General features: G+C 38.2%; 1 protein-coding gene across 1 annotated transcript in view; it reads left to right on the top strand.

Moving 5' to 3' along the window:
• The window catches only part of LOC119772890 (dynein heavy chain 11, axonemal), a 61650-nt gene that overhangs the window by 15604 nt on the left and 20550 nt on the right, over positions 1–25496 (top strand). Inside the window, exons 27-61 of the mRNA XM_038269579.1 lie at positions 269–493; positions 562–653; positions 729–855; positions 972–1124; positions 1216–1449; positions 2691–2822; positions 2939–3099; positions 3199–3355; positions 3750–3895; positions 3980–4096; positions 4181–4319; positions 4451–4543; positions 4624–4818; positions 4899–4976; positions 5060–5192; positions 7169–7296; positions 12464–12612; positions 12729–12879; positions 12972–13103; positions 13343–13516; positions 14087–14291; positions 15953–16118; positions 16407–16509; positions 16804–17043; positions 17121–17282; positions 17378–17571; positions 17722–17884; positions 18293–18416; positions 18545–18687; positions 19525–19686; positions 23947–24180; positions 24286–24432; positions 24535–24648; positions 24734–24877; positions 25266–25448. Coding sequence (XP_038125507.1) covers positions 269–493; positions 562–653; positions 729–855; positions 972–1124; positions 1216–1449; positions 2691–2822; positions 2939–3099; positions 3199–3355; positions 3750–3895; positions 3980–4096; positions 4181–4319; positions 4451–4543; positions 4624–4818; positions 4899–4976; positions 5060–5192; positions 7169–7296; positions 12464–12612; positions 12729–12879; positions 12972–13103; positions 13343–13516; positions 14087–14291; positions 15953–16118; positions 16407–16509; positions 16804–17043; positions 17121–17282; positions 17378–17571; positions 17722–17884; positions 18293–18416; positions 18545–18687; positions 19525–19686; positions 23947–24180; positions 24286–24432; positions 24535–24648; positions 24734–24877; positions 25266–25448 — 5400 coding nt within the window. The remainder of the gene's footprint in view (positions 1–268; positions 494–561; positions 654–728; positions 856–971; positions 1125–1215; positions 1450–2690; positions 2823–2938; positions 3100–3198; positions 3356–3749; positions 3896–3979; positions 4097–4180; positions 4320–4450; positions 4544–4623; positions 4819–4898; positions 4977–5059; positions 5193–7168; positions 7297–12463; positions 12613–12728; positions 12880–12971; positions 13104–13342; positions 13517–14086; positions 14292–15952; positions 16119–16406; positions 16510–16803; positions 17044–17120; positions 17283–17377; positions 17572–17721; positions 17885–18292; positions 18417–18544; positions 18688–19524; positions 19687–23946; positions 24181–24285; positions 24433–24534; positions 24649–24733; positions 24878–25265; positions 25449–25496) is intronic.

Raw genomic sequence — 25496 nt, 5'->3', positions numbered from 1 at the left:
GCACAACACACATCTTAAAATATAATAACATTCTAAAAAAGACTTTTTTTGGTGTCTTATATTGAATAAATGATAAATTAAATATTGAATAAGATGCAATAAAGCATGTGGTGGTTGGGTAAACAAAAACTAGTTCTAGTGGTATTAGATACTGTAATCATCCTAGAGCTTGACATACATTGTTTTAAAGAGTGGTTTACTGGAGTAACTCTAGAAAATATATTTTTCAGTTTAGTTTCCCATATTTCTCTATGTTCTTGTTTTCAAGATTCAACTCCAGAATGTTGTTCAGAGCAAGCATGTGGCTCACTTCTTAGACCAAGCTCTGGAACTACAGCACCAACTGATGGTGGCTGATTGCGTTCTGAGTATCTGGATGGAGGTTCAAAGAACATGGGTCTATCTGGAAAGCATCTTCAAAAGCTGTGAAGATATTTGTCAACAGATTCCTAACGACACCTTAAGATTCCAAAAGATAGATGCTGAATATAAGGTATGCATGTTATAATTGAAGTCATCAAATTCATTAAGTTTTACATTTAAAGTATGTTTTTCTTTTAGGAGATAATGCTTGAAAGTGCTAATAATAAGAATTTTATCGAAGCCACCAACAAACAACATCTATTTGAGGAGTTAGAGGACCTGCAAAAAAGGTGCTTGTTTATTTCCTTAAACCGAGGGTACATTTTTTAAGCTTTCTGCTCACTGTCCCTTATGCTTTCTGACAGGCTGGCTTTATGTGAAAAAGCTTTGGCTGAGTATCTGGAAATGAAAAGATTTGTCTTTCCACGTTTCTACTTTGTTTCATCTGCAGACCTGTTGGACATCCTCTCCAAATGGAATCGCCCAAAGAAGGTAATAAGGTTCAAACTTTCATATCCAATTTGTTTCACTTAAAGGGGTTACTTACTGTCTTCATTATTGACATGCTAAGTATATCAAAACTTGGAATTACTTATTTTTTATTCCAGGTTACCATTTATCTCCCAAAACTGTTTGACAGCATGTCAGACCTGGAGTTTAACAGCAGTGAAGTGCTGCCAAACCCTAAACATGCTTTGGGCATGTATAGCAAAGAGAGAGAGTATGTAAAGTTCCAAAATGATTGTTTCTGTGATGGACCGGTAAGGTAAAATTCAATACAATGGTATGTCAATTATTTATAATATGTTTCTAATGCAACTCCTTAAACGTTTAAAAAAAATTAAAAATAAGGTGGAAGAATGGCTCACTCGTCTTGAGGAGTCGATGAGGAAATGTATCAGGGCTCACCTGTCTGAAGCTGTGTCTGTGTATGAGGAGAGACCCAGAGAGCTGTGGATTCTGGATTACCCAGCTCAAGTTGCTCTCACTGGGTCACAGATCTGGTGGAACAATGATATGGAGCTTGTTTTTAGAAGACTGGAGGAAGGATATGAGTCAGCGTTAAAAGACTACAACAAGAAACAGGTAACATAAGCAAAGAACTTAAAGGTATAGAGCATGATTCGAATTCTCCCAAGTGGTGCATGACTTTACACGAGTGAATAAAGTGAATGTGATTGCTTGTTTATCAAGAGGGCGGGATTGTTGTGGCAGAAGGTTCACAAGTACGTTTGATTGTGGCCGGTGTCTCGGAAGCATCTTGTTAACCAGTTAGCAACTTAGTGCTAGTAGGTTCCCAATGGGAAATTCCATTGGGACCAAGTAACACTAAATTGTTGACTTAGAAACGACACTGTCCAGGAACGCTATGGTCAGCAGAAATATGCAAGAGGGGGAGAGAGGGTCTGACGTATAAATAACTAGTTTGCATAAGATAGCTAAAAACATCCCACAGATTTTAAGACAAGATTTTTTTTTTTTTTATAGAAATTTTCTAAATTTTGGGCCAATATTTTCTGATAAAGAGTACAGTTCTATACATGTTTAAGCCAGAATGATTTGACATTTAAATATGATTTCCCTACGACTTTAACTGAGTTTGCTATAAAGTCCATTATATAGTCCCGCTCTATATAATGATTTAGGGGTTAGGGGGACATTCAGATACAGTAAGCTTGTATGAGCTATGAAAACAGCAGCATTTAAATAGAGCGTGCACGAGGAGTAATGGGCTTTTGCATGCTCTCGCACATGTTTAAAAGGTGTTCCCTCTCGGGAGTGGGTACAAGGTTGTGCATTTTTTTAAAAAGTGGACAGGGCGGGCCTTTTCAAAAACATGTTGAAATCCTCCTCTATGCCTTTAATATGAACAATTTATTTTACCCTTAATAGATAAGTGAATACATGACACTGAATTGATAATATATAAGAAGGAAATTGTATAAATTATTTACTTGTTTGTGTATCTAGATTACAACGAAAATAAATATTTTAAGTGGCTACCTGCTCTCTTTTACAAAGCCATGTTTTTTTTATCCACTGGAAAAAGCAGCACTAGTTTCTACAAGAATGTTGCTTTTAAAAAAATCTGTGAATTCCCTTAAGAAATTCAATAACTTACAACATACAAGTTACAAATCCATTTATTATGTGTTTTAATGATTTTCTTGAGACACAGTTTTGATTAGATTTAATATCTGCCAATGACACAAAGAGCTAGACTGAAATATTGTTATATATAGTTGCCGTGCCACTTCTATATTTTAATTTAAACTTTGATTATGTTTTTCTTTTACTACTGTTGCTTCACTGTCTTTCCCTTAAAGGTTATCCAACTCAACATACTCATTGAAATGCTCCTTGGTGAGCTGAGTCCTGGTGACAGGCAGAAGATCATGACTGTCTGCACCATTGATGTCCATGCTAGAGACATTGTTAGCAGCCTTGTTGTCCAAAAGGTTTACTCAAATAAATAACAAAATAATGGTTTAATCCATTTAAGTTAGAATTCATTTTTCCATTGTTCACTTACTATTCATGTTTAAAGCAGCAGTGTATTTATGTCTGCACAAAGGTCACCAACTCTCAGGCCTTCCATTGGCTGTCCCAGCTTCGGCACAGATGGAACGAGAAACTGCAGGAATGCACTATTAACATCTGTGATGCTCAGTTCTTTTACTCATATGAGTATGTTGGTAATACTTCACGTCTGGTCATCACTCCGCTGACAGATCGGTAACAGTTTTCTTAGCTTTCAGCCAGGTCATACACTTACAGCATACAGTATATGATTCCAGAAAGCCATTTTGAACATCTTTATTCTGTTAATTGTAGGTGTTACATCACACTGACCCAGTCACTCCATCTGACCATGAGTGGAGCTCCAACAGGTCCTGCTGGAACTGGGAAAACTGAAACTACAAAGGATCTTGGCAGAGCCATGGGTGTCATGGTGTACATCTTTAACTGTTCTGAACAGATGGACTACCAGGTGGGTCTACTGCATAAAAAATGTAAATCAACAATGCATTTCATGGGTAATTTCTCTTCCTGAATGTTTTTTTTTTAATTCTTTTTTTCAATAGTTTATAGCCTCAAACCTAATTTTTGTCTATTTGTTTTCTTTAGAAGTACACAAGAAAAAAGCAAATTTAATTGGGAAGTAGAATGTTTCAGTTGTTTTATGCTAAAACAAACTTTAAAAATATGTTTTTGGTTCCATCCCCTTTTAGTCAAATTTCCTAAATAAAGTCATTCTAAGTTTCAAAGAAAAAAGGTCAAGAATTACAGCCTATAGATGTGTCAAACTTGCTGAAAATGTACTTTTCCCAAGTATCAGATGGATTACAAATTTGTTTCAATATTTCTCACTTGTTTTCTATAAGTCAATTGGAAACATCTATAAGGGTCTGGCTCAGACTGGTGCATGGGGCTGCTTTGATGAATTCAACCGTATTGCTGTGGACGTTCTGTCGGTTGTAGCAGTGCAGGTCAAAACTATTCAGGACGCTATTCGCTCTAAAAAGGAAACGTAAGTAGCTGAGGCTAAATCCATTATACTAAGTCATCTCTTAGGACTGTGTCTATTTTAACATCTGTTGATGTTTCTGTTTAGTTTCCTGTTCCTCAATCAGAATATTGCCTTAAAGAAATCAGTTGGGATTTTCATCACTATGAACCCGGGATATGCAGGCAGGGCAGAACTACCTGAGAACCTCAAGGCTCTTTTTAGGTGAGAATAAACCAAATTCTCTTCTTTAAATGATTTATTGTCATCTTAACAGTTTAATATAAGAACTTTTTGTGTCCTTTACAGACCCTGTGCAATGGTGGTGCCTGACACTCAGCTTATTTGTGAAATAATGTTGGTAGCAGAGGGCTTCCGTAGTGCTAAGCTTTTAGCCAAGAAGTTTACTACCCTATACAATCTCTGCAAAGAGTTACTATCTAAGCAGGTAAATATCAGATTACAACAAAGTATAGAAAGTACTCCTCAAAGCTATAACTTAACCAAAAAGAACACCAAAAGAAAAAAAGCTTTAGAAATCATTCCTAATAAAGTTTAAATGTATGTTTTGCTAATCAGGACCACTATGATTGGGGTTTGCGTGCTGTTAAATCTGTTTTGGTTCTGGCTGGTGGTCTCAGAAGAAAAGATAAAACAAGACCAGAGGATCAGGTGACATATGTGTGCCTATCACACCACAGTAAACTGAGAGGCAAGCATGAATTCATTTAGAATGCTATTTTATTTCCAAGATTTTGATGCGTGCATTGCGGGACTTCAACATGCCAAAAATTGTGACTGAGGATGTGACTGCCTTCCTGGGACTGCTTGGGGACCTGTTTCCTGGCCTGGAGGTTGAGAGACAGAGAAACTTTGAACTTGAAAAGGCCACCAGAGAATCTACTGTGAAGCTTGGATTACAACCTGAGGAAACGTTTGTCCTAAAGGTTGGTCACTATATCAATAGATTATCAAAAAAACAAAAATGTAAAGATTCTGAACATTTTTTAATTTTTGTTTGTGGTAGGTAGTACAGCTGGAGGAACTCCTGGCAGTGCGTCACTCTGTATTTGTCACTGGAAGTGCAGGAACTGGAAAAAGCCAAGTAGGACCTTCTGGCTTATTTGTGGTGAAAATCAAATCTCTCTGTAATTTCGATATAAAATATTTGGTTGACATTTTCTACAGATCCTACGAGTTCTTTATAAAACGTATATGGAGCTAGGACGAAAGCCAGTCTGGAATGACCTCAATCCAAAGGCTATTGACAGAGATGAACTGTTTGGGTTCATTCATCCTGCAACGCGGGAGTGGAAAGATGGTAAAGAAAACGGTTGTCCAAGGAATAATGGCAGAAATTATACTTGATCTCTCTTCAATAAATTCTTAACCATGCACAGATTAATTGCCACACCTTTGAATATTTCCTCACAGCCAGTAGATTTCGCAGTGCCCTCCAATTTTTTGCTAGCACCTCCGCTACATATACATCAATTCAGCTTCATGGTTTCCTTTTTTATGTTCTCCTTTCCTCAGCTTAGCTCACCTCACTGGTTCTTAAGGATTTAACGCTAAGTTCTGCCATGGGAGAAGGTTGAATACCATTTCCTTTGTTGATTCTCACACCGATTTTGTATCAGATGCATTATTGTGCAGAAATAACAGGGGACTGCAGCTTTTCAGTTGTCTGATAAAGGCCACCTGTTTTCTTTTTGAAAACTCCTAATTTTTCAAACAGTTGACAATATTTAGTACTTTGTCAACCAGAACCCATCCATCCATCCATCCATCCATCCATCCATCCATCCATCCATCCATCCATCCATCCATCCATCCATCCATCCATCCATCCATCCATCCATCCATCCATCCATCCATCCATCCATCCATCCATATTATTTGATGATAGATTCTATTTTACAAGTAGCAAGGGACAGCCAAGTGCACAGATGTTAAGTGATCATGAGCTCCTTGGTAGCACCACGCAAATGCAGACACAGAGCTAAGCTCATTCAAAGACAGATTTGTGCTAGAGAAAAAGAGTTCAATGTGCACAAGACGCATAAAGTATGAGGACATTGATGGAATACCTTGAGGACCTCCTCAACCTGACTGTAACACCTTTCTTGGTGGAAGCAGTCATTCACAGGAGAGCTGTACACACTGAGATATAGTTTGAGGAGCTCAGCCATCTGGAAGGGCCTGGAGAAGAGCTGCTCTCTCCACATTGAGAGGGGTCAGCTGAGGTAGCTCAGACAACTTTTCCAGAGCCCTCCTAGTGTATGCATCAGGAGGTAGGCATGTCCCATCAAGATAAGACTCAGGGGACAGCCCAGGACACTCTGGAGGGACTATGTCCATCAGCTTACCCCAGGAGGTGGTGTTTTGGGAAAGAAAATTCTTTGTGTCTCTGCTGAGACTGTCCACAACCCTGTCCCAGATAAGAAGACTAACCCCTCGGTTCCACAAAATATGTGAGTGAAATGTTTACCAGAATTATATTCAGTCAGAATGGCCGGGTGCACTGTTTTGCATTTCTGAAGAGTCCCAGACAGGCCGCGGTCCCCTTCCCTACAATAGGCAGCTGTGCTATTTCTGTTGCTTGCCACCCAAACTCCATGTCATTCTAAAGCAGAGCAGACTGTTCAGGCAAGAAGTCAGTTGATGAAAAGCAGAGGGAATCTGGTCAAGAAAAACTACATGTGCAGACTTTGAATTGCATATTCTGGAATTTATGTTGTAAACAAATCTGTCCTTAAAGTAAATTATCAGCTCTATTAAATGTGATCATTAAATAAAAACAATTAGAAGCTGTGAAACAAAATAGATTAACTCAACCCCATGACAGATCCAAAGAATAAAAGGTAATGTAATTAGATTATTACAGGAATGCAAAACACTGGAAATACTGGAAAAATGAACTCATCACTGGTTTGCTGTTCTATTCAAAAGCCAAAGCCTAATTCACTACTATAGCGCAATGATGCACTACTAATGTGATCTGAGTCCAACCCTAGAGAGTCGCTTTGCTTGGTTAACGCTCTTGGTCTGTGACGGGTACATCAGTGGAACTGAGGGGTATGAGTACGAGGATTTTTATAACAATCTCATTCACTACAAACAGAAAAGAATGGAATGGTGCTTCAGACCTTGCAGAATTTTTTTAATGTAGACATTAGTCTTTCATGTGGAGAAGTAAATAAGGATAGAAGAAACAGTTATTTGTTTGTGTGTGTGTACATAGAAACAGCCTTTCCACCCTCTGTTGCTCTTTTGCTCTTTCAATATCTGTACAAGGTTTGCTTTCATCAGTGATGCGGCAGCAGGCGAAGATCTCCCATCCTGGGCCTAAGTGGATTGTGTTGGATGGAGACATTGATCCAATGTGGATTGAATCACTCAACACAGTGATGGATGATAACAAGGTTCCTCCCTCCTGTTCACTCATACACTATTGTAGAACACATTGCAACCAAGGTGATGTGTACAGAAAGAAGATGGTTCTTCCTCCCTCCTTCAGTATTTACTTCCTTGACTTTTACTACACACATATCTTCTGAATGATTCTTTAACAGTTGAAATAATATTTAGACAAGTATTTCTAATTTGAAAAGCTATACATCTGGTGGACCTGTTCACTTCCTGTTTGGATTAACTGAGTGTGCAACTGAGTGTGCAGCTGTTCAGAGGATCTCCATCTGAAGTTAAGTTATTTTCTCTGTGATATCTCTGTATCTAAATAACTCTAACTGACTACTTTAAAACATAGCACCTTCTGCTGCACTTTTCTACTGAGCACTTGTCAGTTTCACACGGTTTTATTTCTGATAGCAAGAAGTAGCTAGCCTAGGCTAGCGCTAGCTTAGCATTGCTATGGCTTCTCTCTCTCCCTCCCTTGACTCTTTTCCAACTCTTCCTTCTTCCTCTCCTCTCTCCTGCTCTCTGTGTCAGATGTTCAGTTATTCCTCTGCCTCCTTTAGTGATAATGGGATGTATAATAAGTGTAGTATTTTTGTAGCTTTGGAGGCGAGGGTGTCAGAGTTAGAATCCAGGCTTCAGGCTGTTGAAGTAGGCCCCCCACGTAGCTGTCCTCCAAAAGTGCCTGAGCAGCCAGGCGATTGGGTAACTGTACGCAGAAAGCGTAGTCGTGGATCTCTGCCCACTGGTCACCACCAACCCGTTCACGTTTCTAACCGGTTTTCCCCACTCAGTGACACACCCACTGAGAAGCCCACTCTGGTGATTGGCAGCTCCATAGTCAGAAACGTGGCATTAGAGACACCAGGGACCATAGTCAAATGTTTGCCGGGGGCCAGAACGGGCGACATCAAATCCTACCTGAAACTACTGGCTAAGGATAAGGTTAAATACAGTAAGATTGTTATTCACGCTGGTGGTAATGACACCCGGTTACGCCGATCGGAGGTCACTAAAATTAGTGTTGCTTCGGTGTGTAAGTTTGCCAAAAAAATGTCGGACTCCGTAATTTTCTCTGGTCCCCTCCCTGATCTGACCAGTGATGACATGTTTAGCCGCATGTCGTCATTCAATCGCTGGTTGTCTAGGTGGTGCCCTGAAAACAACGTGGGCTACATTAATAATTGGCAATCCTTTTGGGGAAAGCCTGGTCTGATTCGGAGAGACGGCATCCATCCCACTTTGGATGGTGCAGCTCTTCTTTCTAGGAATCTGGCCACATTTATTAGTCCTCCAAAACCCTGACCACCCAGGGTGCAGACCAGGAAGCAGAGTTGTAGTTTAACACACATCTCTGCAGCTTCTCTACTGTTACCCACTCTTTACTCCATCCAGACAGTGTCTTGCCCACGACCAAAATCTAATAAATTAGCAAAGATTCCCAAAGGAGTAAATCATGATAATCTAATTAAAATCAAAATAACTCCAATTGGGGAAAAAGTTAAAACAATTAAATGCGGTCTGTTTAACATAAGATCGCTTTCCTCTAAAAGTCTACTAGTTAATGACTTGATTTGTGATAATCACATTGACTTGTTTTGCCTTACAGAAACCTGGCTGCAGCAAGAGGATTATGTGAGCATAAATGAGGCAACTCCTTCAAGCTATTTAAATTTTCACATCCCCAGAAGTTCTGGGCGAGGAGGAGGAGTAGCAACAATCTTCGAGTCTGACTTACTGATTACTCCCAAAACAATTAATTCCTACAACTCTTTTGAACATTTAACCCTTAATCTCCCTGATCCAAATTTCAAGGCAAGAAAACCTCTTCTTTTTGTAACTTTGTATCGTCCACCAGGTCCTTACTCTGAATTTTTAGATGAGTTTTCAGAGTTCCTTTCTGATTTGGTATTAAATACTGACAGGGTCATCATAGTGGGAGATTTTAACATCCATGCTGACATTGAAGGCGATAGCTTAAGAGCAGCCTTTAATGCTATCTTAGACACTATTGGCTTTGTTCAAAATGTGAATAGTCCCACGCATTCTCATCTTCATACTTTGGATCTTGTGCTGACATACGGCATAGAATGTGAAGAAATAACAGTATTTCCTCACAACCCTGTCCTCTCTGACCACTTTCTAATAACCTTCAGGATTACTTTAACAGAGTTCTCCTCCCCCAAAAGAAGGTTCAATTTTAGTAGATCTTTATCAGATAGTGCAGTTATAAATTTTAAAGAATCTGCTTCACTTTCTCTCTGCTCTGTGTCACTGAGCAGTGCTGCAGAGTGCAAAAGCTTAGCTTATTCCCCTTCACAGGTTGATGATTTTGTTGAGGGGGTTGCTAGTTCTCTGCGTATTGCCTTAGACAACGCAGCTCCTTTGAAAATGAAAACCGTTAAAAATAGAAAGCTTGCTCCTTGGTTTAATGCAGAGCTGCGTACTTTGAAGCAAAATGCTAGGAAACTGGAGAGAAAATATCGCTCCACAGGCCTGCGAGAGTCCTTCCTAGTCTGGAAAAATGGTTTACTGCTGTATAAGAGGACCCTTTGTAAAGCAAGAGCAGCATACTTCTCCTCATTAATAGAGGAGAATAAGAATAATCCTAGATTTCTTTTTAATACAGTTGCCAAACTCACCCAGAGCCATAGCTCTGTTGAACCGTCCATTCCACCTGCTCTTAGCAGCAATGATTTTATGGGATTCTTTATAAATAAGATTGATCTTATTAAAAATAAGATCATAAGCACTCCTCTATCCGCGATTGTACCTGAGGTAGTCATGGAATCTGAACCGGGTTTAGACTGCTTTGATCCAGTTGAACTCTCTGAATTAGCAAAATTATTGTCTTCATCTAAGCCTTCAACTTGTATGTTAGATCCAGTTCCAACCAGGTTATTTAAGGAGGTATTCCCTTTGATCTCCTCCTCCATTTTAGATGTGATTAATCTATCTCTGTTACAGGGATATGTACCTAAAGCTTTTAAGATTGCTGTAATTAAACCTCTGCTTAAGAAACCGTCTCTTGACCCAGATGACTTGGTCAATTATAGACCTATATCCAATCTTCCTTTCTTATCCAAAATTCTTGAGAAAGTAGTTGCCAAACAAGTTTGCGATCACTTCCACCATAATGAACTTTTTGAAGAGTTTCAGTCTGGCTTTAGAGCTCATCATAGCACTGAAACAGCTCTGGTGAAAGTCACTAATGATATTCTCATGGCCTCAGATAATGGACTTGTATCTGTGCTCGTCCTGTTGGATCTTAGTGCTGCATTTGATACAGTTGACCATAATATTCTTTTAGAAAGACTTGAATATTTTGTTGGAATTAAAGGAACAGCACTAGACTGGTTTAAATCTTATCTATCTGATCGAATTCAGTTTGTTCATGTTAATGATAGATCTTCAACACGCTCAAAGGTTACCTGTGGAGTACCACAGGGATCAGTGCTAGGACCAATTCTCTTTACTTTATACATGCTCCCAATTGGTAGAATTATTAGACAGCATGGGATTAATTTCCACTGTTATGCTGATGATACCCAGCTATATCTGTCTATAAATCCAGATGAAGCTAACCCATTACATAGATTACAGGCATGTCTTGAAGACATAAAAACCTGGATGACTCTTAATTTTCTGCTTCTGAATGCAGACAAAACAGAAGTTATAGTCTTTGGACCAGAGTCTCTGAAAAAGAAACTGATTAGCCAGTCACTTCATTTGGATGGGATTAAACTGATTTCAGATAATAAAGTAAAAAATCTTGGTGTTATTTTTGATCAGGACCTGTCATTTAAATCCCATATCAAAGAGGTTTCTAGAATTTCCTTCTTTCATCTGAGGAACATTGCAAAAATTAGAAATATCCTGTCCAGGGGTGATGCTGAGAAACTAGTCCATGCATTTGTTACTTCAAGGCTGGACTATTGTAATTCTTTACTATCAGGAAGTCCACAAACTGTAGTTAAAAGCCTTCAGCTGATCCAAAATGCTGCAGCCAGAGTTCTAATGAAAATGAAAAAGAGAGATCATATCTCTCCTATCCTGGCTTCTCTTCATTGGCTTCCTGTTAAATCAAGAATAGAATTTAAAATCCTCCTTCTCACATATAAAGCCTTAAATGGCCAAGCTCCATCTTATATCAGAGATCTGATTGTTCCTTATGTTCCTAACAGAGCACTTCGCTCTCAATCTGCAGGTTTACTAGTGGTTCCTAGAATTTCTAAAAGTAGAATGGGAGGCAGATCTTTTAGTTATCAGGCTCCTCTCCTGTGGAACCAACTACCAGTTTTAGTCCGAGAGGCAGACACCCTGTCTACTTTTAAGGCTAGGCTTAAAACTTTCATTTTTGATAAAGCTTATAGTTAGGGTGGCTCAGGTTATCCTGAGCTATCTCTATAGTTATGCTGCTATAGGCTTAGACTTTTGGAGGACATAGGGACCCCCATTTCATCATTCTGCTTCATTCTCTCTCTGTTCTCCTATTCTGCAGAATCTGTTAGTTCAATCTCTAACCTTCTGCTCTCTCTGCTTTTCCTCAGAGTAGCTTTGCCTCGTCTGTTCCTGTTTGGCTGTGACGTCATCCTGGAAAAAACATCAGCTGTGCTGCTTCTATCAACACCCTTGTTAATAGATGTTGGAGATCGGCCTGTTTTCCAGTGTGGTCCTGTTTCTCTGACCGTGACTGAGTGGATGTGCTCTCTTCGTCCTCTGGCATGGGAGCTGCCTTGGAGCTCGTCTGCCTGGCTGTGTGTTTCCTGGACGGGGCCGCCTTTTACAGCTGCTTTTTGTATCTCTGCTTCTGTCTCCTTGAACCCCAGTCGGCCTCGGCAGATGGCCGCTCACACTGAGCCTGGTTCTGCTGGAGGTTTCTTCCTGTTAAAAGGGAGTTTTTCCTCTCCACTGTCGCTACAAGCATGCTTAGTGTGGGGGATTGTATTTGAGTCAATGAGTCAATGCAATCAACTGGTTTTCCTTAGATAGAAAACTTTGTATCAATTTGACTGTATGATCTGGTTGAACTGTAAAGTGCCTTGAGATGACATGTGTTGTGAATTTGGCGCTATATAAATAAACTGAATTGAATTGAAATCTATTTTTAAACACTTGCTTAGGTGGAGCCTCCATTGTGATGTTTGGGAATGTAACGGTTATAAAAATGTTTAGGTCCTGACCCTAGCCAGTAATGAGCGTGTGGCGCTTACCCCATCCATGAGGTTGATGTTTGAAATTAGTCACCTTCGGATGGCAACGCCTGCCACCATCTCTAGAGCGGGGATCCTTTATGTTAACCAGCAGGACTTGGGCTGGAACCCGTGAGTTACACAGATCTATTCTCCTATCTCAATTTTCCTAATATTTCCCTGCAGTATGATCTGATGTATTTCAATATTTATTTAAGCCTGCATTGTGCATACTGGTTGTTTCTCAGGTACGTTTCAAGTTGGATTGACAAGCGCGAACGGCAGACAGAAAGGGCTCACCTGATGATACTTTTTGAGAAATATGTTCCCCGTTGTCTTGACCAGATGAAAAACACATTTAAAACCATAACTCCTATACCAGAGAGCTCCTTGGTGCAGGTGAAAAAGAACCAAACCTATTTCTATTTATTCATATTTGCAAATCTTAAGTGATGAAAATGACATATTATATTAATTTATTTTTTATTCAGACACTCTGCACTTTGCTCGACTGCCTTTTAACTCTGGAAAATGTTCCTGCTGAGTCCCCTCGTGACATCTATGAGACATATTTTACCTTTGCTTGCATTTGGGCTTTCGGGGGAGCCCTCTATAAAGACCAGGTGACTGACAAGTTTAGAGTTAATTAAAGTAAATACCCAATAATTTACTAAATACACTCAGAGTGGGCTGCAACTCATGATAAAGGTGTTTTATATATATATATATATATATATAGAGAGAGAGAGAGAGAGAGATAGTTATAGATATATGAGTGAGAGTTTAAGCAGAAGATTTTTGTTTCATTTTTCATACAGAAAGCCAGCATATTAATGTGCGTTCATTTTTTATGCATTGCCAGCTGCATGATTACCCCTTGAAGTTCAGCCAGTGGTGGACCAAAGAAATGAGGACAGTTAAGCTGCCCACCCAAGGGACAGTGTTCGACTACTACCTCGACCACCACACCAAACGATTCCTACCCTGGGCTGATATTGTACCAAGCTTTGAAATGGAAAGCGGTGTACCACTACAGGTAAGAACTAATAAACTCCAGTAAGTTTTAAAGAGAAGGAAACTCAGTGAGAAAGCAAACTTTTGAAGGGGTTCTGACAAATAATCACAAGAAGCAAAATAACCAAAAATGAACAATGCAGGGATATTAAAAATGTTTGTATGCTTCAATGAACATAATAAGAGAGGGTAAAGTCACATCATGGGGTTATGGCAGGGGTGCTAGAATGGATGATAGACTTGCCACTGAGTCTGATTACCATCTACCACTCCCTGTACTGGAGCGTGTGGGGGTGAAGGCATGAGCAACAAGACTTGAGCTATCACCCACGCTCCTTTGTCTTTCTTTATGCTCCTGTGTACAGCTGTGTGCGCTCCAAAGGCTCTTGCTGAGCCGTAATTAGCGGGGTTTTGTTCTGAGCAAATGATGCTATTATGACAGAATAGTTGTGGTGTTCTGGGGAAATCCAAGAAATTATAAATCACATACAATTCACTGAACACATGTCTGTCAATAAATCACACTCAAAGAAAGCCGTAATAACCATGTATGTTTCTGTTCTCCGTCTTCCTGCTGTTCCCCTGATTGTAGGCTGTTGTGGTGCACACAGCAGAGACTGTGCGTCTTAGCTACTTCATGGACTTGTTGCTGGAGAAGAGGCAGCCAGTGATGCTTGTGGGGAAAGCTGGAGTGGGAAAGACTGCACTTGTCAAAAACAAGTTAGATGCTCTGTCAGAGAGTTGCACAACCGCAAAAGTACCCTTCAGCTACTACACAACCTCCCTCATGTTGCAAGGTGAGTGGGTTTTTGATTTTCATCCGTGGTAGACGTTAGGACATCAAGTACGCTATAGCACCATCTGGTGGTGGTGCTTAGATTCTAAAAGGGAATAGCTGGGTGAATTTCACTCTCTTGGATTTTTTTTCACAGATTCCTGCATCTTTAGAGCTTAGATGTTAAATTTTACGATGTCTTGCAAGGGTATTCAGGTGTCTTCAATTTCTTCACCTTCACCTTCATCACTGTACAACACCACCTTCTGTGTATTTCATCAGTATTTTATGAGATGGACAACACAAACTACTGTCAAAGAAATAATTGTCAAGGAAATAACAGTTCCTTAATTCTATTAGGGTGTGAACCTTCACTATGCCATTCTAACATGAGTTTCCTTTGATCCCAATCATTATTTGTAGCTCTAGCTTTGTGGATATGATTGTTGTCATTTTAGAAAGTGAACATCTTCAACGCCAACAGGTTTTCTTTCACAATATTTATGTTTTTACCTTCATCTTTCTGATAACTCTAACCAGGTCTCCTGTACCTACTATAGAAATAGTGCTCCCACCAAATAACATTTTACACATTGGCCCAAAAGTGTAACTTTGGAGTGCTCCCACCCTAAGGATTGTCTTCCACTTATCAGCTGTATTGCCTACATGACTTGTGGCAAACTGCAAACAGGACTTCTTCTGGCTTTTCTTCTCCTGTTAACAGATTCTAGCACTTGAGATGTGGATCTCTGGAGCTTCATTAGAAACATTGTGTGCAGCCGGGCTGCATACACTGAAAAAAAAAAAATACTGCAACCGTTTTCGGCATTTATTTAATCATATATAGTTACTTTAACACAATTGTTTCATGTTAATTTTTTAATTGTGTTAGTTAATTGTGTTATAGTAACTAAATATGATTTAATAAATGCCAAAAGTGGTTGCATTCATTTTTTCAGTGTATCTAAGTGATACTCATTTTGCCTGGGCTTTCAGTTTAGGTTTAGGCTGGCCTTTCATAGTACTGAGCCAATAAAAAGTCCTATTTTGTTTACTTGAACTGAGCTGTGCTCCATAAAAAATTAAATGCCTGGATATTTTTTGTAACTTGGCAATGATTTACTCTTTTTTTTACTTTTTCATTGACCTGTCTGGTGTGTTTCTTGGTCCTCATGTTAAAAAGTATACAATAATTCAGGTGTTTTTGATACATGTATTCATTTATTTATCTTTATTTACACTCTCCATACACTCTCTATACACTCTCTACACTTCCTCAAAATAATTCTAAAAATGTTTAACCTCTTTTTTAGGCCTTTTTTGAACTCCTGGATTTATACTGAAATTAGCCATCAGCCATATGTCACTTTTTAATATTCTACATTTAATTTTATTTATTGGGGTCAGAGGAAAGATGGCTAAATGTAAATAATGATTTCTGGTTTAAAAACTCTTTATTGATGTTTTATTATACTAAAACATTGTCTCCTTTTGTTTTAATACACATTAATTATTTACTTGTATCTATCAAAAAAAAATCACATTAAAGCTCATTATAACTTGAGGTTTTAACATGACAAAAATACTAGAAATTAGAATTTTTTTTTCTTGTTTTGCAAGTCAGTATATTTATTTTTCCCTATATTTGCAAGCTGTGTTTACGCCAGTTTTCTATTGGTGCAGAGATTTTAGAGCGACCATTGGAGAAAAGAGCAGGAAGAACCTATGCAGCTGCAGGCAACAAGAGGCTGGTCTATTTTATAGATGACATGAACATCCCAGCTGTGGACAGCTATGGAACAGTGCAGCCTCATGCACTGATACGTCAGCATCTTGATTATGGACACTGGTGAGAAAAGGCCTCTGCACATACAGATTTTAAATATTGTCCAGTCAAACAGTCTGTATTTACAACATCACATTTTAATACATCCATCATTAGGTTTAGACAAATTCACAAAATTTATTTTGCTAGACTTATTGATAAAATATTGCAGAAATCTTTTCAGAACTGACCGACTTTCAGTAACAGAAACATGTAGTACTGTATGTATAATGTGGGAAATCATTAAGGCTGTATGTGGATAATTTTCAAATATTATTCACGCTATGATTCTTTCTGCCCTCTGTACTGTAGGTACTGCAGACAGAAACTGACTTTAAAGGAAGTTCAAAATACCCAATATGTTGCTTGCATGAATCCAACAGCTGGGAGCTTCATCATCAACCCCAGGTTGCAGGTATGTTTAAAAAAGAACACCCCCTAATGTGAACTGATCTTAACTTTATATTTTAAGTAAAAATGTGTTGTTTCCTAAAAAAACAAAACAAAACAAAAAAACAGATTGACTTTAAAACAGATCGTTCAAGGTTTTAATACAAAGTGAGCAAATAGTTTTGCTTGTTAATGATTATGCATATCTCTTGTCCAGATATGTTTTAAATGCATCTATTTTATTATTTATATTGCAGTTGCATATAGTGTATGCAGTGCCATACATTTTATTTCTCAATTGTCTCTTCTCTTCCAACAGAGACATTTCTCAGTTTTTGCAGTAAACTTCCCTTCGTTGGAGTCTCAGGCATCAATTTATGGTCATATTTTGTGTGGCCATTTAAAACAAGGAGCTTTCACTCACTCAGTCCAGCAAAGCGCTTCTTCTGTTGTTCGGGCTGTCACAACTCTGAATGACAAGATGCTTCATAGTTTTCTGCCTTCAGCAGTCAAGTTTCACTATGTGTTCAATCTTCGAGACATATCTAACATCTTTCAGGTAGAGCGTATGCTATAAGGAAATAATGCCTGTCCTTGAGTTGTTCATAGAATAAGAATGGGATGCTTTTTATGTAGGGCATTCTTTTGGCTGGTCCAGAAACGGTGAGGGAAAGGACCGACCTGGTGGGATTGTGGCTCCATGAGTCCTGCAGAGTGTACTCAGACAGACTAGTAGATCTGAAGGACCTCAAGCTTTTCCAAAAGATCCAAATGGAGACTGTGCGTGAATGCTTTGAGGTGTGTTGAAGATTCTGATTAATGCGATAAACCACAGCTGTTTACCTGCAGATGGCCATCCTATTTGAGAAAAATCTAAGTTATTCTTTCTACAGGGACTGGATAGTGAAAAGGTGAACAAGCAGCCCTTACTCTACTGCCACTTTGCAAACATTGACAGAGGACATTCCTATAACCCTCTCACTAACTGGTCCACACTAAGGACCATCCTCAATGAAGCCTTGGAAAGTTACAATGAGCTCTATCCAGCCATGAATCTTGTGTTGTTTGATGATGCCATACAGCATGTGTGAGTAAGACTTATTATTACATTATTTGTAGTTAACATGATAAGCTTGATAAAATGTGATTTAATTACATTATAAATGACATTAGCACATAATGATAAATGTGGTGGAACATGTCTTAAGAGGCTTAACACGGATCATGTTGTCATCAGATGTCGCATCAGTCGTATCTTAGAGGCGCCAGGGAGTCATGGCTTACTGGTCGGGGTTGGGGGCAGTGGAAAGCAGAGTCTGACTCGCCTAGCTGCCTACATGTGTTCTGTGGAAGTCTCCCAAATAATGCAGAGAAAGGGTTATAGCATCCAAGACTTCAAGGTAAATCTATGCTACTCTAAAAATCTATTTTTTAGTTATGGTTACTAGATGCACAGGAAGGATCTGTATAGATGTTTATTAAAACCCTGTTTGCTTATTGTCTGCATCAATTTAATTGATTTAACTCTTTTTGCTCAGCTTCAGTTTGTTAATGTAATTTGTTATTGTTTAGCTTCTTTAGTGGAGCAAGAAAAAAAATGTCAAATACAATTAAGAGCCACATTGAAGTATTTTAATATCTCACCAGTGCTATACGTCTTTCAGTCCAGTCATTAATTACTTAAAAGTGGAATCTATTCTCTGTTCAATTGGTTATTAAACAGCCTAATTTTCTAGTGGATTTTACATTACATTGAAAACCACAACCTTTGCTTGTGTGGTTTGGCTTCATTTGATTATTATTTTCAGGTAGATCTTGCAGGATTAATTCTAAAGGCTGGAGTGAAGAATAAGCGTGTGACTTTGCTCCTGACGGATGCACAGATACCCGATGATCGGTTTCTAGTCCTTATTAACCACTTTCTAGCATCAGGTCAGATCTAAAATCCATGGCATTTTTTCAACTTGAAGAGCACAAATATATTTCTCCCTTTTACATAGTTTTACTTTAAAGTAGAAGTAATTAATCACAGTATATCATTTTGATTTTCTTTTTGTAAGGTGAAATTCCAGAGATCTTCAATGAAGAACTGGTCGAACATGTTGTTTCCAGTTTGAAGCGAGAGGTGCGCAGTTTCGGACTGCTGGATGACAGGGAGAACTGCTGGAGATTCTTTACACAACGAGTGCAGCAACAACTTACGGTGAAGATATTCTCTAAAATGTTGTGGTAACGGATATATTATCAATTATCCAACATTCTCACAATTAGAAGAAAGAAGAGGGCTGGTGTCTAAGTCTAGTAATCATTTCTTGACCCGGAGAGCACACTTTAGACAGGTTATTGGCCCATTATAGGGCATCATAGAGGCATACATCCACTGATTCCCTAAGGGCAGTTAAGAGGGAACAACCTCAATGCAAAGCAGAACCAGGTCAGGATTCATACTCAGGACTCACAAGAAGGACACAGTGGTGCTCACTGATCTGGCAAACACAACAATGATTATAGAAAAAAAAAAAAGGCAAAGGTTCAGTTTTTCAAAGAATTATATTCCACAAATATACCACAATATTTAAGTTATAACTGGGAACTTGGAGGTCATTTTATAGAACTTAAAGATGAACTACAGGAGCTTACAGGTTCAATAAATATTGACCTGATTTATCAATTAAACATGATGATAACTTTCTCAGAGCTTACCAAATACTCGGCTTGCTCATTTCCTTGATATAACCAATAATGTATGGCAGAGTGACCAGATAACTACATCAGAGTTCCAGGAAAATAACTGGCAAGTTTTGGTAAATGCCTAGTAATTTCTGGGTAAACACCCAATTACATCTGACCTCATGTTGTAACCAAGTCCCATTAAACTCCATAAAGGTATCCAGTAAATTTCAAAATGTTGCTTGAAGGTACCTGGTAAATTCGGAGAAGGTAACCAGTAATTTCCAGTTCCTGTATGTGCTATAGATTATATATATCACATAGAAACTTAGTAAAACACATACTCAGATGTTTAGATTCTTGTTTGCAGGTCATACTGTGTTCATCTCCAACGGGCAGTAACCTACGTGTCAGGGCCCATCGGTTCCCGGCCCTTATTAACTGTACAACCATCAACTGGTTTCATCCCTGGACAACTGAAGCACTACAGTCAGTGAGCTATCGGTTCATCCATGAAGTTGATGGAATTGAGGTAAGCTGGCTGACTGATTATATGTATTACATGTTACATGTAAATTCAAAGAGTCAAATTCTGAGTGATTTGAAATTAGAAATTTTGGAACTAACTTGTATCTAGTATTTGTCAAAACAGAGAAATCATGTAGAAAGTGGTGTCGTGCCGATGCCATTTTTTGGCCTCAATACCGATAACCGATACCTGGCTGTGCAGTATCGGCTGATACGTTACTATACCGATACCATCTGTTTGAGATTGATGTGTGTTTGTATATATGAAGAACTGCATACTACTTGGATGTAAAATAAATGCCATCATGGCTTTGTCAAGCTGCTGCCTACCTTTGTGAAGCAGAAAAAGACTAATACAAAGTGAATCCAGTAGAACCTTTTATTGCCTACCTGGAATGGATGACAATGGTTAAATAAACTTTTGGCTCTCAAAATGGTATCGTTGCTCTATTTGTTGCTACTCGCAGATATCGATACCACCATTTTAGTGCAGTATTGGGGCCCCTACAGATACTGGTATCGGTGCAACTCTAGTGGAAATATATAAAATTTTATCAAAATTCAGATAGTAAAATACTTTTCAGTAGGGATGCACGATATAATCGGCCCCTATCGGTATCGGCCTGTATCGGCCTTAAAACTGAATATCGGACATCGGCCACCCCACCGATATTTAACACGATATTTGATCAGCTGCTGAGTTTCTAAAGTCTAAAAAATACTACTTCTTCTTCTTCCTCAAAAACTTCTTTTTTACAGACTTAAACCTTCTAAAGAAGAGGGAAAAAATATTGATACATTAAAATATCACAATATCTTCATATGCTGATAAATTGCCATTTAAAAACACCATATCAATCTCTTTTACTAATGAAATATTGCTATATGTCATCGTTGTGCTACGAAATCCCCGAAAATTCACAAAATTTTGCCATATTTTTATATGTTGATATATTGACGCGGTATTGATCTATTTTACTAACAAAATCTCACAAGAATTTGCAAAATGTCAGAAATGGATAACAAAACTGCTATTTTCAATGACTACTTATTTTTGTCCAGTTTTAACATCGGTATCGACATTGGTTATCGGCTACATGAGTTTTAAAATATCGGCATATTGGATATCGGCCAAAATCCCAATATCGTGCATCCCTACTTTTCAGTGCTTTTTCAGCTTTGAATGTAAAAGAGTACTGTTCTATTAACTCTACACAATAACAATTTTGATCGTTCTTTTTTTCCAAATAACTCAAACTTGGTCAAACTATATTAAAACTATGTATTAAAACCTGCAAACTTTTTAGGTTAGGCAAAGCGGTGGTGTTTGTAAATCGAGGGAAACAACATGTATGCATTAATGTATATGAACATAAAACTGAAATGATCAAACCACGTAAATTTATGGGTGAGGGGAATGCAGCTGTTAATACTTACCACCCGAAGGAGTAATTAATAAACCTAAAATAACTTAAGGTTGCAGATTTAGTATCTATGTTTAGCAGGATTAAAAGACATGCAGAAATTTGGAGGCAAACATTTCTGTGGTGTTTGTGGCCAAAGAGAAGCATAGGTACAATTAATAAAATATATTTGGATGTTCAGAAATAACAGCAGCATAATATTTAAGAGTGAAAGAGATGTCTTTGCAGGCAAAACAAATTAATGCAGCAGGAAGCAATACTACATGCAATTAAAACAAATAAAAAAAGAATATCAGCAGTATATTGCGTAAAAAGGGTGCTGTGAGTAGTGAAGATAAATCCAGGTCTAGGTTGAGCTTTATCTCACACTAAATCTGAATGTAGATCCTTTTCTGTTGGGGAAGTTAAGAGCAGACAAAGTCAGCTTTTTTCAAGATTTTATGATTTTTTTAAATTATAAATGAATAAGAAATGAATTTCTTATAATTTTTTAATAGTACTTTGAAATACTTATGTTAAGTGTACTATTAACAATATTAAGTATTATCAGTTTTCTCTTTTTTATATGTTTCTTTTTTTTTATCTGTGTTTGTGTTATTATTTGGACCTTTGTGGATCAACAACACACCCACATATTAAATCTGCATTTTTTTATAGCCCATATAATTTTTCATTATTTATCTGGATTCTTAAATGATCATACCCTTTTACTCTTCATTCTTATTTATAAATATACATGGATCTAATCCATTCTAGTGTAAAACTAGCTGTATGTCTAAGGTTATGGTTCTGCCCTCCTCCATCCAGATGTCAAGTCTTTTGCAGGTTTCCTTAAAGAAGCTGAATTTTATAGGAACAGTGTGCTGGTTGTGATGTGTAATATCTTTGTCTTCCTAACATAAAATGCTCCAGTTTTGGCCATTTTGTGGTTGATGTGGTCAAGTACTGGATAATGTCTACAGGAGAAAGGCAGGGTCAAACTTTACAAACACCTTTAAGATATTTCAAACTGAGACAGGTAGAAAAATTAACAGGTGAGGCTGGTTGGGATGAGCAAAGGATGAATGCCAGGCAGTCCTCAGCGGATTCTCTTTATACATCATTGCCTCCAGGTAACCAATCCTGAGGAGACCGTACACTGAAATTTGCATATTCAAACATAACAAAAAAACAGCACATTTCTACCTCAGTTGTAACATTAACTTTAATTTGATTTCTCTGCTTTGTTCCACAGTGTGAATAATACTGGTGTTCATTAAAGGTCTTTAGCAAACCACCGAGGCCTTCACAAAGAAACTGTTTCAGCACAGAAACTGAACTTACACTTAGGGGGACTTTTTTTTCTAAACAGCTGACCTACAGTAGGAAGGTAGTTGGTTGGAAGATATTTTTATAAGGAGTATCAGAATCTGAAGGGGCTGAATACTTTTTTTAGATTTTAAATTGCTTAAAATTGCAGGAAAGACATTTTTTCCTTTTACTTCCTATTTAAAAGAATCCTCTCATTTTTGTTTGTCCAACACAAATAATGAATCATTTTTGCAAGGCTGTACATACAGTAGGCAATGTACTATTTTTCCTAACTTTATCATGCACTTTGAGACTTAGGGTTGGTTTAGACTTCAATGAAAATTTTCTAATTATTGCAGCACAGCTGAATTAAGTTTTCCATAGATCTTTCATCATTAGTCCTTCAGTGAGGTACTGACAAATTGCCAAACACATGCCTAGGGACTCGCAGTGAGCATTGGGATATTATTGTTTTCCATCATAGCAGCAGAACGATCACAACCCATAGTCATTTATGTTAATGAGAGAAGACTGATTAAGCACATAACGACCCGCTTAGGTGGCACAGCTGTCACAACCAGGAAGTCTCATTACATCTGTTAACATGTTCCAGACGGTGAACTCTTGCACATGTTTCTATGTACATTTGTGTGTCGCTGTTCACATTCAGGAATAATTAAGTTTATAGTGACTACAGGGATTAGAAGTTATAAAAATTTAGGTTAAGAAATATTTTTAACAAAAAAGTAAAAGGATTAAGTAAAAAGCCTTTCCGATCAAAGATTATTATAAACACCAAGCTTATAGACTAAGCAGGTATGAAGGTTAACAATATGAACATATAAAGATGTTGGGTGCTTAGAGGTTTGTGTTGATATAAATGAGTCAGGGTATGAAACATTGAGACTAAAATCATAACTGATGTTTATCTTGTTTAGACGCCTAAGAAATGTAGTGCTCATTTATTAAAAGTTAGAAATACATAATGTTTGTTATACGAGGCCAATCAATGAGATTCTTTCGCATCTTAAAGCAGTCCAGCATGCTTTATCAAAACGCATTATGTCAGGTCTTAATTAATAATGATTTTCTCATCTCACAGATCTATGATCATTAACAATGGCTTTTTGTGAGTTATGGTTAGGTTTGATCTTCATATTCTCTGCTCATTTGTTTTAGCTTTAATTGATTGCTAACTGTCTGATTAATAGAGGCTGTACATCATGAAGCCCTAGCTGAGATGTGGGGCCACAGCTGGTTAGGAAGCCGTAAGGGAGGAGATGTAATGTAAACGGTGTGCATGTTTTACAAGCAGCATGTCAGTTCTTTAAACACATGATTTTCACAGAGGTCTCAAAGCCCAATCATTCCTCCTGGCTGCACCTAAATTTCAGATTGAGTAAGTCAGGGCCAGCCAAGTTAGATGGCAGAACTTGTAGATGAATTCAAAGTTTATGAAGATAATATTTCAGTGCCCATCAGGTTGGGGATGTTAAACCCCACTTAATCCAGCTCGCCCCGTTCTCCCCTCTCCCCACTTATTTTTATAGCCTGCTGTCCAGGAATCCATCAGTCTTTTCATGGCCTACGTTCACAACAGTGTCAACCAGGCAAGTGAAAAATACCTGCAAAATGAGAAGAGGTACAATTACACCACCCCCAAGAGCTTTCTCCAGCAAATCACCATGTACAGAAACCTTCTGGAGAAAAGCCGGGCTAAGCTTCTGCACAAGATGAACCGGCTAAACAATGGCCTTCAGAAACTCCAAAGCACTGCAGCACAGGTCTGGTTTTTCTACCTGTTTCCGTCTTTAGCTCAGCTTTTAATTAGGAGACCAATCTTTTATTTGTTTCCTTTTATACATGTTATTTTTTATTTATTTTTTTAGGTTGATGATCTACAAGCTAAATTGGCATCACAAGAAACTGAGCTGACTTTAAAAAATGAAAAGATAGGAGCTCTTTTAAAAAAGATTGGCTTACAGACTGAGAAAGTCAGCAAGAAGAGAGAGGCAGCAGACTTGGAAGCACAAAAGGTTAGAGGACCTGTTAAAGCGTAGTTTATTACCATATTTGGCATTGCACATCTATTCAGTACATATGAAGGAACTGTAGATGCAATGACTACTTTTGTACAGGTTGCTGCGATGCAGACAGAAATTGCTGTCAAACGGAAGGATTGTGAAAAAGACCTTGCTAAAGCAGAACCCTCACTGACAGCTGCAGTGGAAGCTCTAAACACACTCAACAAGGTTCCATTAAATCACTTTTACATGTATATATATATATATATATGTCTGTGTGTGTGTATTTCTGAATGTCTGTTTTATTTTGTAGGTAAATCTTACTGAGTTTAAAGCTTTTCCAAACCCTCCAGCTGCGGTGACCAATGTTGCAGCTGCTGTCATGGTCTTGCTGGCTCCTCATGGCCGTGTACCTAAGGATCGGAGCTGGAAAGCGGCACGGGCCTTCATGGGCAAGGTTATGCATTCATCATTTCAATCACATCATCCGGATTAATATCAGTCTAATTCGTGAGAGGGCCTTGACCCAGGTCCTGCCCAACAGCTCTTCAAAGCTCAGGCTGCAGCTCAATGGCTCTATTATTATGCTTACTTACCCATTGGTGGTGCAAGTGTGTTTAAATGATTTTTTTTAATCTTGCAGCAGTTTCTTTAAGTGTGAATAGAAAACAATGATAGATACACCAAATGGTAAACTATTGAAAACACTAAAATATGCTTTGGATGAGATTTTGCTTAAAATATTTTGTGTTAATGTAACATGAATAAATACGTATTTTTTTCCCAATTGTAAAATAGTTTTAAAGTGTTTACACTTGACTTTGAACATTAAATGTATTCATCAGGTGGATGATTTCCTACATGCCCTGATGTCGTATGACAAAGAGCACATCCCTGAATCCTGCCTTACTGTGGTGAAGCAACAATATCTGAGAAACCCAGACTTCCGTCCAGATCTAGTTTGGACCAAATCTACAGCTGCAGCTGGGCTCTGTGCTTGGACTATTAATATTGTTAGATACTATGAGGTTTGACAAAGACTGAACATATCCAGAAATGATTATCAATGGAATTTA

The sequence above is a fragment of the Cyprinodon tularosa genome, unplaced genomic scaffold (genome assembly GCF_016077235.1).
Source record: "Cyprinodon tularosa strain WSP-4 unplaced genomic scaffold, ASM1607723v1 ctg73, whole genome shotgun sequence".
In the NCBI taxonomy this organism is placed as follows: domain Eukaryota; kingdom Metazoa; phylum Chordata; class Actinopteri; order Cyprinodontiformes; family Cyprinodontidae; genus Cyprinodon; species Cyprinodon tularosa.
Note: the sequence above shows the minus strand (reverse complement) of the source record. Positions and strands in the feature narration are given on the sequence as shown.